At 35.3% G+C, this 17,709-nt stretch overlaps 1 protein-coding gene across 2 annotated transcripts in view; it reads right to left on the bottom strand.

Annotated features, from left to right (window-relative positions):
- The window catches only part of DYNC2H1 (dynein cytoplasmic 2 heavy chain 1), a 330,688-nt gene that overhangs the window by 66,634 nt on the left and 246,345 nt on the right, over positions 1-17,709 (bottom strand). For both annotated transcript variants that reach the window (XM_057490362.1, XM_057490363.1), the window contains one exon: positions 7,575-7,691. In XM_057490362.1, coding sequence (XP_057346345.1) covers positions 7,575-7,691 — 117 coding nt within the window. The remainder of the gene's footprint in view (positions 1-7,574; positions 7,692-17,709) is intronic.

Raw genomic sequence — 17,709 nt, 5'->3', positions numbered from 1 at the left:
ACTCCACATCACTAATTATCAGAGAAATGCAAATTAAAACTACAATGAGGTATCACCTCACACCAGTAAGGATGGCTGCCATCCAAAAGAAAAACAACAACAAACGTTGGCGAGGCTGTGGAGAAAGGGAAACCCTCCTACACTGCTGGTGGGAATGTAAACTTGTTCAACCATTGTGGAAAGCACTATGGAGGTACATCAAAATGCTCAAAACAGACTTACCATTTGACCCAGGAATTGCACTCCTAGGACTTTACCCTAAGAATGCAGCAATCAAGTATGAGAAAGATCAGTGCACCCCTATGTTTATCGCAGCACTATTTACAATAGCCAAGAATTGGAAGCAACCTAAATGTCCATCGATAGATGAATGGATAAAGATGTGGTACATATACACAATGGAATACTACTCAGCCATAAGAAAAGGGCAAATCCAACCATTTACAGCAACATGGATGGAGCTGGAGAGTATTATGCTCAGTGAAACAAGCCAAGCGGAGAAAGAGAAATACCAAATGATTTCACTTATCTGTGGAATATAAGAACAAAGGAAGAACTGAAGGAACAAAACAGCAGCAGAATCACAGAACTCAAGAATGGACTAACAGGTACCAAAGGGAAAGGGACTGGGGAGGATGGGTGGGTAGGGAGGGATAAGGTGGGGGGAGAAGTAGGGGGGTATTAAGATTAGCATGCATGGGGGGTAGGAGAAAAGGGAGGGCTGTACAACACAGAGAAGGCAAGTAGTGATTCTACAACATTTTGCTAAGCTGATGGACAGTGACTGTAAAGGGTTTTATAGGGGAGACCTGGTATAGGGGAGAGCCTAGTAAACATAATATTTGTCATGTAAGTGTAGATTAGTGATACCAAAAACAAAACAAAACAAAACAAAAAAAAGGGCAGTTCCTGTGTGGTAACCTCCAATGAGTTCTACACAAGGGTATAAAGGGCATATAAAAGTGTAGGCAAAGGGTCTGTTTGTGTTTATATAGAAGATCAAAGCCTAATTGGGCTACCCCGAAAATGAACTAAGATACGATATGAAAAAGAACTTCCAACATCAGCACTCTCTGGAAGACTCATGCCAGAAGATGATCATCAAAAAACCCCAACAAAGATCCACGCACTGCTACAGCTGTAGATGCACTCATCCCACCAGCTCCTGGACTTGCCATGGGAATGAAGGAGATATCTAAGCTCGCCTGTGCATACAGTAAAACAACAAATTGGACTGGATCTATACTGTTGGAACTCAACCAAGAATTAGGAGAAGTGCAAATTGTAGCGCTCCAAAATCTTACAACTACAGACTATTTACTGTTAAAAGAACATAAGGGATGTGAACATTCCCCAGGAATGGGTTGTTTTAATTCGTCTGATTTCTCTCAGACTATTCAAGTTCAGTTGGACAATATCCACCATATCATAGATAAGTTTTCACAAATGCCTAAGGTGCCTAACTGGTTTTCTTGGTTTCACTGGAGATGGCTGGTAATTACAGGTATGCTTTGGTTATGTAACTGTACTCCTATTATGTTAATGTGTGTGCGCAATTTAAGTAGTAGCTTAAAACCTATACATGCTGAAGTTACTCTACAAGAAGATATGTCAAAGAAGTAATCAATCTTCCCATGTTTTCTTCCGCCTGCTACTTCTATAGCTTTTCTTCTTCCTTCCTAATTACAACCCTTAAATAGAATTCGTGCCTCATATCAAATTTACCGAGTATCATAATTCTTCCAAGTGGTAAAGATACCTCAAGACAAATGCTGGGCATAGAAGCTACAGTGCATAAATATGCAAAGAAATAAAAAGCTAACCATTTCAAACAATATGAAATTTGTTCTCTCTCACTTACCAACTCTACATTTCCCTGTATGGCCCCGGAAGAAGACTGGTTAGCCAGAGACGGGTAAGATTCCTCAAGGGAGGAACAACCTAAGACAGGCACAGTCGCAGGGGGGTCATCAGGTGAGAAATTGGGGATCAACAGAGGTGAGGCTTAGAACCTCACCCCCCTGTTCTGAGAGAAATCTTCTGCATACGTGGATGTTTTATTGCCCTTGTCTAGCTTGGATTAACACATAGTCTACAGGCACACACCTGATCATCTACATTTGCTCTCTTACAACACTAAACTATGTTTTCTACCTTTATCTTGTATCTACCTACCACTTCAGCATTTTATTAAAAATAATAATAATAAAGAGAGAAATGTGGTATCCACATATAAATCAAGTATAAAAATCAAATGAGTATTCATATTTGAACTGACTGTTTATAGTTCATAATGCATGAGCAAAACTGAAAGTTTCTGTGATGACTGCCCTTGTACTGTTCACTATGTAACTTATTCATTATGTAAGAATTTGTTCTCCATGTAAGAAGTTGTTTGTTATGCCTCAGAAGATTGGAGACTGACGAAAATTAGGCTTGGGGTGGATTAATGATTGTACATTGAGCATTGACTCCCCTATACAGAATTTTATTGTTGTTAACAACCATTTGATCAATAAATATGATAGGAGATGCCCTCACAAAAGAAAAAAAAAAAAAAAAGGACAGACTTCCAATGGTAAAATAAATAATTAACCAGGATGTAATGTATAGCATAAGGAATATAGTCAAGATATTGTAACAGCTTGGTAGGGTGATAGCTGGAACCTAGAATTATGTATATAAATGTTTTATCACTGTGTTGTACACCTGAAACTAATGTAATGTAATACTGTGTGTCAACTACCCTTCAATAAAAAATAATTATCTAAAAAAAAAAAAAAATTAATGTAAAATTACTGTCTTACCAGTGGGTTTCAGCCCTGGGCAAGTTCACTATGGATTCAATGTGACCAAAGAAATAACAGTAGAACATGCTTGGGGTAAAAGGGTTTATACCCAACTTTATTCCCATGGTGGCAGGTCAATCACTAGAATTCCCATCCAATCAGAGCGAGTCTGCATGCAGCAAGCCGGTCTCTGCCTCTGGGCCTCTCTCTCTGTCCCTGCAGCCGTCTCAGTCTCTGGCGGTGCCACCACTCCAGTCTCTGCTCTACTCTCCCATAGCTTTGCAGCCGTGCCACCGTGTCACCCAGAGTACTGGGTAGAGCTCTTATATAGAGTCAATAACAATGTATTGCCCACACATGTGTAGTGAGCTAGACCCAACTTCATTTCCACAGCACTTTGTAATGACACCGTTCCAGTCAGCAACAAATTTTCTTTCTCTTGAAGTGGACCCAGTCTCTACCCCTTCCCAGTACCACATGTCCACAGGGGACACTCGAATGTCTCCCCGTTCGTAGGTGCAGCTGCTGAAACACTCCTCCCAGGAGGGCAGCCTGCTTTTTTTCCTTGGTCACACTGAACCCATAGTGAGCTTGCCCAGGGCAGAAACCCACTGGCAAGACAATAACTAACTCTAAAATAAGCAAGATACATTAAACATTCTAAAAGGACAAAATAAACAGAAGTTAGAGTGTTACATAATCATAAAACAAAAAAAATCAGATTATGTATTATTTATAATTCAATATAGCTAAAATCACTGAGTATTACATCTATATAGTATGATTTTGGGTATAACTGTTAAGGGATAACACTCATATCCAGTAAATTGATTATTAAAACAAAAGCTGTTTTATGACTAAATATAATTGACTGAATTGTGTATTTTTGAAGGATGGCTTTGATTATTTAAAGTTCAGCTTGTCATTAAAAAGCTAAGTGTATTCAGAGGAAACCATTATCTGATTATTGAGCTGCTGGTGGAAAAAGTTTATGAAATTTAAAAACTTAATGAGTAGGCAAGGAATATATTTTAGGTAAGAAAACCTCCAATTCGGTGTAATTTATAATGACACTAAATACCATGGCAAATGGTCTCATACTTAAAATATATTCTTTATATTGAAAATATAACAATGCTTAGTAACTAAGAGTTGGGAAAGAAAATAACGATCTTTTTCAGAAATTCTTTTACTCCTATATTCCTTTGTATGAAGAAATAAGTATTAAATTGGAAATCAAGGAAAAGTAAATTTTTAAGTGATTACTAAAAAGAGGCTCATGAAATAAGCAAAAGATGAAAAGAGTGCTAGAGTGATCCTTTTTTACATGCACTATTTATGTGAACCTACACATTAAATATTTTGTGAGCTTCTTAAGGACAAAATAACTTATTCATCCTTATTACCACAGTATTTGTAATGCATACAGCTCTGGAGAGCTATGTTAGACTTGTAAGGATTGTAAAAAAAAAAAAAGTTATCCAGTTGAACAGAGAGGAAGGTAATCCATGCAGAGGGAACCACAAGAACAAACACAAATGTTAAAAAGTGCCTGAAGTGTTAAACAAACAAAAACAAACAAACAAAAAACCCAGCAAGTATTCTGGTGTAGAAAAAACATGCGATATGTGGTACAGAGAAGCTGGAATGAAGACAGCCAGCCAATCTGGGATGAGACCACAAATACCTATGCTAAGAAGTTGACATTATATTTTATCCTTAAGCAATCAAATGAGTTTTTAAAAAGGCAAATTTTATGATCTAGAAAGATAAAATTAAGAAGAGTGTGGAGGATGAACTGCAACATATGGGGCCCAGGTTTAACCGAGGATGTCTATCTATCTCTAGCAGGAATAGTAAAAGCCAAAGCAACCGCATGCCATTGGGTCTGAAAATTTACCTCAGAGTCTACACTGCACACTTCCCTTTGATTCTCTGTTTGAGGCTGGTATCCTGGTTTCTTCCCCTCTGCAAAGCACTTTCAGAATGAGGACTCATTTGGAGAGTCTGCTGAGCTTATCGGTAAGACTTTTCTCCGAGGTGCTTCCACAAGGATGAAATATTTCAGCATCATTGACTTAAATCTGTGCTTACACTGCTACACTCATCCCAGTGTTTCTGTGATACTGTACTCTTCGTAGGCTCCACTCTTTTCCCTTTGTGTGAAAGGATGGGGTAGTGAAGCAGTGTGTTGTGGTACGAATCCAACAGAGACCTAACAATAGACTATATTTACGTCCCAAATGAGAAGAATGAGGGTTTGAGAAAGGTACAGAATTAGTTTGAGTTTCTAATACTGGGTTGGATCTTGGAAGGCAAATAATTTATATACATATATTTTTTAAGTCACTGCTGTGGTCCTCTTTATGTAATAATAGAAAAATGTTCTCCAGAGTTACAAAGAAGGTACCTGTATGTATTAGCAGAGGGTGGGTGGGGGATGAAGGATTACTGGCAACAATAAAATCCGATGGGCTTGATGGAGAGAGTTATTACGGCAAGGAAGAATGTTACACATTCGAGGAAACTTCACACAGTGTGAAGAGTCAATGTTGATAACTTTAAGAACTGCCCAAATTTAAAAGAATACAGCTCAAAGGAAAGTGAGGTAGTGGAAGATCACATATTCAGTACTGTGAGTTGTATCCTGCAAATTCACAAATGTTCATTAAAACTACTGATGGAATTTAGGATGTGTTACCCCCAAATCTGACACTTTGACATATGAAATATTTTAAACTGAAGGAATTTCAGGAACAGCAGGTACAAGAACTCTAACCTTTATTTGAGGAAGGTCATAAGATCCTCATGTGAGACGGACCCTCCTGATACCCTAAGGAAAGGAACATCCTTATCTCTGAAGGTGGATGGATGTTGAGGAATCTGAGACAACAGAATGGCTAAGCTTTCCCCAGGTTACTACTCTTAGCTCATACCCATTAAAAAAAAATTCCAGCTTTGTACTCTTCATCAAACCTGGCATTAAAGATGCTCAGGTTAAACCACTTCCTCAAGTCTTCCTTTCTTAGGAAGGCTCCCCAGGGCACATAAAACTTACATTAAATAAATTTGTATCTTTGTCTCTTATTAATGTCTTTTGTAACAAAGACCCAGCTAAGAAACTAAAAGGGTAGAAGGAACAGATATGTTTCCTCCCCACACTGCATAATAATATGGCAGGATTTCTTGTGAAATACAGAGTTGCACCTTAAGGCCAGATCTAATGTGTGTTAAAAGCAACGTGACCAAGGTAAATTAGAAGCAAGTAGGGTGATAAAATCATGGAATAGACTTTAACCTTACTCAAAATGGAAACTGGGTCAAATAATTCACTTTTATTTCAGAATAAAGGAAGGTCTCCAACAAATACCTAGACTATTTCTCTAAAATATTAAGATGAAATCTTTGCAATAATTAGGATTACTTTTATCAATAGGTTTTGCTATTATGAACTTAGTCAATTATTCATATCATTTGATTTCTATCTTATTCTCTCAATAAAGACTTTGAATATAATTTTACATTATTCTCAGAATAGCTATATTATATAATATACATGGATGTGAGTATTCATGTGCTTGTATATTGCTAAATATGTGAACTTCTACTACTTCACCTTCTTTTGGACACGTTTTAAGAATTGATTGTACCTGGAGGAACATCAGAAAATTCAGAATAACCGCTGTCATGTTAAATAAAAAGTTCAAAACTCTTAAAAGAAGCTGAATCTTAAAAAGGAGAATATTAGCAAATACCAAGATAAGGAATGAATTGCTAAAGGAGAAAAAAGTATACTTATGTAAATTTGGTTATTAATTTAAAGATAAATTCAAAGGTTGGTCTAAGAAAAGAATGGGTAAAGAATAATAACTTCACTATGAATGGGTATGAAAAATGGAAATCAGGACTGTGGCTTCACAGTCAGGAATATCTACAATGTGATTACTTATATGACTCAGGCAGAAGTGGGGAACATGCATTTAGGATGCCATAGAAATCAGTATTTATTTTCATTCTCTAATTTTTTGTCAAGCTAGCTATATCAAGTTTTATCGATGTGATGATCTGAATAAAAGTGGCAATTCCAGTTATTGAGACTCCTGACAATCACCAATTGTTGAGACTCAGTCATAATAACTCAAAATTACAATGCTGTAAGGTTTGAGGATTTTGAATTTTTAGAGGGTTTCACCTTGTTCATGAGTTCTGAAATAAGCTCAAGTGACTTTCCCTTACTGAAGGTTGTATCTGATACATAGGCATCTTTTTAGTATTACATCATTGCAAAATTATATTTTTAATTCCAGAGAATAAATTCCTATTCAATAATGAACAGAAATTATAATACTCTAATGGCTTTGCCTAGTAAGCAACTATTCTATAATCTAAGCTATAACTATTCTAATATAAAAGGAAGTTGATACCAGTTGACAAAGTTTTTCTTCAGCACTTTGATTCTTTTGAAAAATTTCACACCTTTAATGGCAGTCACTAACTTTACTTACAAAGAGGAGAGAGAAGGACAGGAGTGAACAAAATAACAGTAGGTATAGAAGATGATGACATAGCACATTACCAAAATAAGACAAATTACTCTGGTGACACAGCTTCTCGGGCTGATCTACTCCTATTACTATTATTTCCTCTATCTCTTTCCAGGATATTGTATCTATTAAGGGCAGATCAATGCAAATTTTACTAACATGGACAGTTTGGAAATAAAACTGGAAAAAAAAGATAGGAAGAAAAAGGGAAAAAAAATCAGAAGAACATTACGCTACTAACCTGGTTTAGTTTCTTCCACAGATTGAGGACAGGAGAAAGTTCATTAGACCAGATTTCTCTGTCAAATTTGCAACCAGCTGTTACTGATCTTCCCAAGATCCTTAACTGTGAAATAACCTGGATATAGAAAATGATAAAGAGCAATAAATGAAAGTGACTTCAGAGTAAAATAGCATATGTACAAAGTAGCCACATTTACTTCATAAAAATAAAGATCACATACAAACAAGCTTTAATCCCTCTATCTGTTCAATTGGCTTAATATTTTACTGATTTATCTAAACAGTTAAAAAGTAAAAGAACCTAAAATTAAGAGGAACCACTATAAAAAGTACATAATAAAATGGCTCTTATTTGAAAAGCTATTTCTTTAGCAAGAAAGTTCTAATTATCCATCACTGATAACTAATGTGTATTAAATTATTTCTGAAATCCAAAATGTTTTCAATTTGATTGACTTAAACATCATAATTTCAAAATGCTGATAAAGATAGTTTTCCTGAAAAGATGAAATCACAGATAGCAAATAACAGCAAACTGTATAAAATAGTAAAACAACATGAAGAAATTATTGGTTGGTAAAATTTATCATAAATCTAAGTTTTAAGTCTCTATATTAATTTTAACTTTTCTCCTCAGTGTTCCCTTTACACTTAAAACTGAAATGAAAGAAGTAGAAATCAATTAGTTAAAATGTGGAAAACATGAATGGATAAAGAAGATGTGGTACATATACACAATGGAATATTATTCAGCCATAAGAAGAAAACAAATCCTACCATTTGCAACAACATGGATGGAGCTAGAGGGTATTATGCTCAGTGAAATGAGCCAGGCAGAGAAAGACAAGTACCAAACGATTTCACTCATATGTGGAGTATAAGAACAAAGAAAAAACTGAAGGAACAAAACAGCAGCAAAATCACAGAACCCAAGAATGAACTAACAGTTACCAAGGGGAAAGGGTCTGGGGAGGATGGGTGGGAAGGGAGGGAAAAGGGGGGGCGGAGAAAGGGGGCATTACGATTAGCATGTATATATGGGGGTGGGCACAGGGAGGGCTGTGCAACACAGAGAAGACAAGTAGTGATTCTACAGCATCTTACTACACTGATGGACAGTGACTGTAATGGGGTTTGTGGGGGTGACTTGGTGATGGGGGGAGTCTAGTAAACATAATGTTCCTCATGTAATTGTAGATTAATGATACCAAATTTTAAAATATGTGGAAAACCATTATTCTCTTTTTAGGGTTTCTACTTCAGTAATTTCCTTGTTATCAGCTTCTTTATCATGACTCTTATCAAAATGATAAGTACTTCCATTTCAGTAACATTAACAACCTTATTAGTCATTTGCTAAGAATGATACAGAATATTATCAAGTATGCTAAATATTGTATTATTATAGATATTAGGGTATGTGTATAAAATCAGTGATATCCACTCATTGTTCTTCCTAAGTATTTCTACTAGACACTAAAATTGGGTTATTTCATTGCAGATTATCTAACATAAATGAAATAAATCCAAAAAAAAACCAGGCATAGGCTTCCCTAAACCAGTATTTTAAATATCAGCATTTGTAGCATGTTGGATACTTTAATGTGTTACTTTTTGAGAGATGTAATTTGTTTTTCCTTTTTAAAAGATTGGGTTACATTTCATATTTTGTTGTTTTTTTGTATCAGTAAAGTTTGTGATAAAATAAGGGCCATAAATCTCTCAAAATGAATGCACTACTTAATTGCTAAACATCTACAATCATGCTGTTAAACTCAAGTTATTTCTAGAGCTTTTGATCGATTCTCTAATCTTGAAAAAATTGTGGTGATTCAGTGTTTCATTTTCTTTGTTTTTGTGATAAATTATTTTCATTTTCTCGAGCTGAACCTTACAATAGCACCTAATTTATCAGCTTTGCTAGATAGACCCCAGGACCTCACTAGTTGGGAGTCAGAAGAAATGCTATTTTAACGCTGGTAACATTTGCTATCACTTATTTGTGTTTTAAATTTGTCAAACATAGAAGAAAACAAATAAGAATGCAAGGACATGTCTTTAGGAAAAAAGGTTCAAATATTTTTGACAATGACTTTAAAAACCATTTTAAGAATAAAATGTTTACCAGCTAAAAACAGCTCATATCATGTGGTTTGTCCTAGAAAAATAACATGTGAGGCTCATTGTTTTCTTAATAATACTAATATATTAAAATCTTTAATAAACATAGGTAATAAAAACAGTTTAAATACATAATAAGAATATTTTTATAATGAGGATAGGGCTATAATTTATAATGATGGATCATCTTTTATTTTTAAAAAATCTTACAAATTTATCTCTTTACAAAACACAGATAATAAATCATTTCATTATTCATGTTCTAAATCAATTAAAAATACTTTAGTCAATAATACTCCTTTAAGTGATATCAACGGGGATATAATTTCCCATGAACAATACATTTAAGGGAATACCTCAGAGATACTGAGGGTTCAATTCGAGACCACTGCAATAAAGCAAATATCATAGTAAAGTGAGTCAAATTAATTTTTGGTTTCCTAGTGGATATATGATATGTTTATTCCATTGTAGTCTAATAGCAGTATGTCTAAAAGAACAATGTACGTACTTTCATTTAAAAATACTTTATTGCTAAAAAATGCTAACCATCCTCTGAGCTTTCAGAAAGTTGTAATCTGTTTTGCTGGTTCAGGGTGTTGCCTTAATGTTGATGGCTACTGACTAATCGGGACAGTGGTTGCTGAAGACTGGGGTGGCTGTGGCAATTTCTTAAAATAAGACAACAATGAAGTTTGCCACATCAATGGACTCTTCCTTCATGAATGATTTCTCTGTAACATGCGATAGCGTTTGATAGCATTTTACTATCAGTTAGAACTTTTCCAAAATAGGAGTCAATCCTCTAACATTCTGCTGCTGCTTTACCAACTAAGTTTGTGTGATAGTCTAAATCTTTTGTTGTCACTTCAACAACTTTCACAGTACATTAACCAGAAGTAGATTTCATCTCATACTTGACATTTCTCACACTTTCTTTGCTCATCCATTAGATGCAAGTCCTCCTCTGCCCAGCTTTCATGAAGACATTGCAACAATTCATTCACATCTTCAGGTTCCACCTCTAAGTCTAGTTCTCTTGCTGTTTTAACTGCATTGACAGTTACTTCCTCCAGTGAAGTCTTGAACCCCTCAAAGTTATCCATGAACGTTGGAATCAACTTCTTCCACACTTGTGCTAATGTTAATATTTTGACCTTTTCCCATGAATTATAAATGTTTTGAATAGTATCTAGAATGGTAAATCCTTTCCAGAAAGTTTTTAATTTACTTTGCTCAGATTCCATCAGAGAAATCACTATCTATGGGCAGGTATAGCCTTACAAAATGCATTTCCTAAATAATAAGACTTAAAAGTCAAAATTACTCCTTGATCCATGATGGGCTGCAAAACAGATGTCATGTTAGCAATAATGAAAACAACATACATTTTGCTGTTCATCTCCCATTAGTGCTCTTGGGTAAGCAGGTGCATTGTCTATAAGCAGTAATATTTTGAAAGGAATCTTTTTTTTTTCTGAGCAGTTCTCAATAGTGGGCTTGAGATACTTAGTAAACCATGTGGTAAGAGATGTACTGTCATCAAGACTTAGTCGTTCCATTTATAGAGCACAGGCAGAGTAGATTTAACATAATTCTGAAAGGCCCTAGGATTTTCAAAATGGCCACTGAGCAATGGCTTCAACTTAACAACACCAGGGGAGCCAGCCTGTCCTTTGAAGCTTTGAAGCCAAGCATTGACTTCTCCTCTCTAGCTATGAAGTCCTAGATGGCATCTTCTGCCAGTGTAAGGCCATTGAGTCTATACTGAAAATCTATTGTTTAGTGCAGTCACCTTTATTATCTTAGCTTATTTCTGGGTAACTTGCTGCAGCTGCTACAGCAGTACTTGCTGCTTCACCTGCACTTCCCTGTTATAGAGAGGGCTTCCTTCCTTAAACCTCATGAACCACCACTTCAAACTTTCCTTCTGCATCATTCTCACCTCTCTCAGGCTTCAGAGAATTGAGGAGAGGGCCTTGCTCTGGATTATACTTTGGCTTAAGGGGATGTTGTGGCTGGTTTGATGTTCTATCCAGAACACAGTAACTTTCTCCATAATAGTAATAATGCTGATTCACACTCTTAGAATTCATGTGTTCACTGGAGTAGCATTTTAAGTTCCATTTAAGAACTTTTCCTTTGCATCCACAGCATGGCTTCATGTTTGCTACAAGGGCTCTCTAAGTTTTGGCCTATCTCAGCTTAGCTTTAACATGCCTTCCTCACCAAGCTTACTCATTTGTAGCTTTTGATTTAAAGCAAGAGATGCGGGATTCTTCCTTTTACTTGAACATGTAGAGGCTATTGTAGTGTTGTTAACTGGCCTGATTTCACCAGGTGCTGTGTCTCAGGGAAAAGGAAGGCCCCAGGAGGAGAGAGACAGAAGAGCCGGTTGGTGGAGCAGTGAGAACACACACATTTGTCAGTTAAGTTCACCGTCTTACATGGGCATGAGTCACAGTGCCCCCAAATACTTATAATAGTTATACCAAAGATCACTGATCACAGATCACCATAACAAATAAAATAATTATGAAAAGGTTTGAAATGTGAGAATTAACAAAATGTGACCAGTGATACAAAGTGAACGAGTACTGTCGGAAGAACAGCACCAACAGCTTGCTCCAGGCTGTCACAAGCTTTCAATTTGTAAAAAACCCAAGGCCCTCAAAGCACAATAAAGTGAAGTGCAATAAAACAAGGTATTCCTGGACATCACTTCGCATTCCATCCACATGGAACAGCTCGTGCTGGGCCGCCAGCGCGCTGTGGGAAACCCGTGGGGTGGGAGGAGAGCCACAGAAGATGCCACTGCCGCCACCCCACCTGTCCTTACCACAAAGAACAATGAGAAACACTTCAGAAATACCTATACTTCTGAGCAAGAGGTATGTGTTTATTGTAAAACACTAAATCTTATGGACAATTTTATTTTCCTTTGGATATTAGAAAGCACATAGAAGATTTTGTGAACTAACAATATAGATTTCGTAGAACTTTAAATATCATTTAAGAACTTTTTCATTGCTTTCACAACATGGCTACTTGTTGGGTGCAAGAGCTCTGGTCTTCAGCCTAGACATACCTTCCTCACCAAGGGCATGGGCTTTATTTGTTTGTTTTTCTTTTGGCATAAACTGTTTCCCTAATTTTGTTTTCTTTGCTTTTCCTAATTTTCCCTTTGAATGATTTTCTCAATTACTGACTTTATACTAATAGATGATTTACATTAAATCACTCCCAGAATAATTCTTCTTGGAATGAGAATACAGATTTTCAAAATATACATTTATTCCCAATTTAAGGATGAACAAGTAGGTTGTTATAGAAATTAAATAAATTACATTTCAAATCAAGGAATATGGCAGACTAATATCTGGATAAAATTTCATAACAAAGTGCATTTAAAACAAAGTGCATAACAAACCAACATTACCGACTAAAAACTTTTAAAGTGTATGACTGAAGTGCCAGGGAAATTAAGAGAAATTTATAAATGCTAAAACCAAAGAAGCAAAGCTTATCTAGAGACTTATGTGAGTCTGAAGAGAATATTTGCCCTGGGGCATCTGCCTAGCCCAACGGGCCTTTAGCTCGTTTTGTTTGTTTACTTTTCATGTTGAAGTACCTTTAGACTTATAAAAAGACGGCAAAAACATTACAGAGAATTCCTACTATACACTTCACTCAGCTTCCCCCACTAATGTTAACGTCTTACATAATCACAGCAGAATTTTCAAAACCAGGAAATTAATGTTAAAAAGTACTATTAACTAAACTACTATTACCCTTATTAAAATTTTATCAATTTTTCCAAAAATGTTCTTTTTCTGTTTCAGGAGAAAAACACATTATATTTAGTTGTCCAAAACTGTGACAGTCTCCTTGTCTTTCATGACCTTGACACTCTGGAAGAGTCCTGGTCAGTTACATTGTGAAATGGCCCTTATCTGAGTTCAGAAGGTCCACATTTCCAAAAATAGAAACTACAAATCCAGAATTCTCAAAAAGCAGCACCCAATAGCCTACTTAGAAAACAGCCTGCTGCACAGAGGGAAAGGCAAGGGACCTTCGCCTTACTCTGCTTTGGCTTTGGATGAAAATGCGATCTGTTTGAAATACTGTGGCCGTAAAAATTCAACCCACATATCAAAACTTATGGAACTGCAGTGAATGAGATTCTTGAGGAAAATTGTAGTAGTAAATGCTTACATTTGAAAAGAAGCAATGCCAAAAACTGAGTCAAAGTTAATAAAATTATGAAGTTGAGAATGTAAATGGAAATAAATCAGAGTAAAAAAAATTAATAAACTAGAAAACTGGTATATATAAAAGAGATCTGGTCAAAAAGATAACTTTATTGAAAAGACTAATAAACTATGAGACCACTGACTATACTGAGTGATATATAGATAGATGATATATGAGAAGACACAATTAAAAAATTCTAATTATAAAAATAATAAAATTACATTTTATATTATATAAAAGACTAAAATATATATAATATTATAAAATACATTAAAATATATGGAAGACTAAAGAGAGCATAAGATTATTTCAAATAGCTTTATGCCATAAAATGTTGCAAATTTGGCCAACAGAGAAATTTATAGAAATATATAAACTAATAAAAGTCTCAAGATAAAAATAGAAAAATTAAATGGAGCTACAGTTGTTTCAAAATTAAATATGAAGTTAAAAATATTATCTCAAAGTAAATCCCACACACCAGTCCACATAAAAGTTGTAATATTCCTTGAACAGAGTTCAATATTGCACTAAACATTTCAGAAACTAGAAGAGGCAACATTCCCCAAACTAAGTAACAGAGTCTAGCAAAAACATATCAAAAATAACAGGCATTCAAAGATCAGTCTTACTCCTGCATACAGATGCAAATAAATATAAAATAACCTTTAAAAATATATATATACATGATGATTTTGAATGCATGGTTCAATCATAGAAAATATAATTCATCACATAAACACATTAGGGAGATAAATAATATAATTACCTCAATACTAGGAGAAAACATGGTCAATGAAATTCATCAATACATTGAATCAAACTACCCCTAGCAAACTTAGCAAAGATGTGTGAGATTGTTATAACAACCTTTGATAAATTATGCCTCCCTACAGTTACACTCCTTTGCAATGTAATATTCCACTCCTTCCATAGCAACAGAGATCTGTAACTCCACCCCCTTGAAGCTTGGATGGTCTTGTGATTTGCTCTCATAGAATGTGGCAAAAGTAACAAGCAATTTCAAAGCCTAGACTTTAAGGGAACTTGCAGTTTGTGCTCTGGCCATGGAACCTGAAGCACATTCTAGCCTCTGGTAGATGAAAGATCATGTAGTTGAAAACAAAGTCACCACACCTAATAGCCAGTGCGATCTGTAAATATTTGCAAACATGAGTAAGGCCATCTCGAACCTTCCAGCCTAGTTTACTCTCCAAATGAAGGAAGCCTTACATGTGAACCCAGATGTACCCAAAGGAATAACCAGCCAACCATCAGAATCATGAAAAAAAATAAAAACATCATTGTTTCAAGTCCAAGTTTGGGGATGGTTTGTTATGGGGCAAAAACTAACTGAATCCACCAGGAATAGCAGTAAACTTCTTTAACCTATATTGTGGATTGAACGTTGTGTCCCCCCAAAAGTTGTATGTTGGAACTCTGAACCTCGGCATGGCTGCATTTGGAGATGGATGTCTTAAGGTGGTAATTGGGTTAAATAAGGTCATGAGGGTGGGACACTGATCTGACAGGATTAGTGTCCTCAAAGGAAGAGACACCAGAGAGCCCTCCAGGGCACAGGCTTTCTCTCACTCAGTCTCTCCCACTACGCCTCTCTCTGCAAACAGGCAGCGAGGAAAGAGTCATGGGTGACACTGTGAGAAGACAGACATCCACAAGCCAGACACCTGGATGTTGAACTTCCTACCTTCAGGACTGAGAAAATAAATTTCAGTTGTTTAATCCATCCAATGTGTGGTACACACAGTCTCTGACTTATGATGGTTTGACTTATGATTTGTTTACTTTATGGTGTGAAAATGATACGTGTTCAATAGACACTGTACTTCGAATTTTGAATTTTGGTTTCTTGCTGGGTTAGCAGTATGTGGCATGATCCTCTCTCGTGACGCTGGCAGCGGCGGTGAGCCACAGCCCCTCCCTTGTTGGCCACATGATCATAAGGGAAAATAACTGATACACTTGCAACCATTCTGTACCCACGTAACCATTCCATTTTTCATTTCCAGTACAGTATTCAATGAATTACATGAGATATTCTACGTGTTATTATAAAATAGGCTTTGTGTTACTTTTCCCAACTGTAAGTTAACATAAGTATTCTGAGCACATTTAAGGCAGGTGAGGCAAAGCTAAGATATTCAGTAGGTTTGGGATATTAAATGCATTTTCCATTTACAATATTTTCAGCTTATGATGGGTTTATCAAGATGTAACCCATCATAAGTTGAGAAAGAACTGCATTTTATCAAGGCAACCCAAGCAGACAAATACAACCTTATACATGGTATCTATCAAACACAGCAACTCTTAAAATCAATAACAAGATATCAGAAAACATTCCCTTTATAAAAAGAATATTAGCTATCACTGCTTTTATTCAACATTGCACAAGAGGATCTAACTATCCCAAGAGGACAAGAAAAGGCAATAAAATACATAAGGACCAGAAGGGATAAAAGCTAAATCATTTTTCTGAGACAAAATAATAATTTATAGAAAAATGGAATAATTTATAATACTTTTCATACACTATATGCTATATATTATAATATATATTTTTCTATTTGTGTGTGTGTTTAAAATGAATACAAATTCATTACACATTATTTTTTAACCTCAGCTCAAGTATTATTTTACTTAACAATAGCTTTTTGGGAGCCCATAGAAGTTTATTTGGTCATTCTCATCACCCACCCCCAACATTTTCACACCACTTCTAGGTGCTTGGCCGGGTACAGTCTGTTTAATTGTGTTACCAAACACATCAGGATGTAAAAAAAAATTAAATCTTCCCACATACTACAAAATGCAACAGTATACTGACATGTAAAAGTGAAATAAAGGAGAACACCAGAGGTAATCTTTCTAATATTAATATATTCAGAATAAAAGGAGGAAAAATAACCCTTTGTCTATGTCTCTCAAATATTTCAATAAAAATATTTATGCCAGTCACGCACAAGACTCAACTATAATTTATGCTGGTGATTTGTGAGATGAGATTTCTCTCAAGATCAAACTGAAATGTTCAGTCATTCTACCATGTTAAGAACTCACATCATTTTTTCAAGGCAATAAGATATTAAAAGCCTGAAAATAAATCTCGAGATCTCCTAGCTTATATATATATTTTTAACATAAGCAAATTAAGAATGAACTTCTTGCACATCAAAGAATGTTTAAATTTTACTAAGACCAGTGAACATACCAGTTTTCAAATACTGAGGTATATATTATCTGGAGTAATAGGCTGAACAGTTCATTATAAATCATATGTAGTATTGCTTTATATATAACTCTGGTTAACACTAAATAACTCAGACTTGGAATTAATTACCAAATTATTTAAAATGTTTGAATCCATCTCTGTATTAAGGTGATATAATTATGATGCTTTGTTGCACTTTATATATACTGGCTCCAATAATCCTACTTGCTGGGAGTAAACATATACTTTTGTTACTCTTGGAAGTAAAAATAAGACATAGAATAAATAAATGTATTATATTACATATACATAACCCATACACACAATCTTAAGACCTCATGCCTCCTAATACTTTTATCTATTTTTTATAAATATTTATTATATACCACATTTGAAAACAGCTTGGCAGTTAATTAAAAGAAATGTACTTGTCATATGATTCAGCCATTATACATCTATTTGCCCAAAAGAAATAAAAGCATATGCTCATAGAAAGACATATGTCCAAATATTCACAGTAGCTTAA

The sequence above is a fragment of the Manis pentadactyla genome, chromosome 13 (genome assembly GCF_030020395.1).
Source record: "Manis pentadactyla isolate mManPen7 chromosome 13, mManPen7.hap1, whole genome shotgun sequence".
NCBI classification, from domain to species: Eukaryota; Metazoa; Chordata; class Mammalia; order Pholidota; family Manidae; genus Manis; species Manis pentadactyla.
This window is presented reverse-complemented; position numbering and strand designations above follow the sequence as displayed.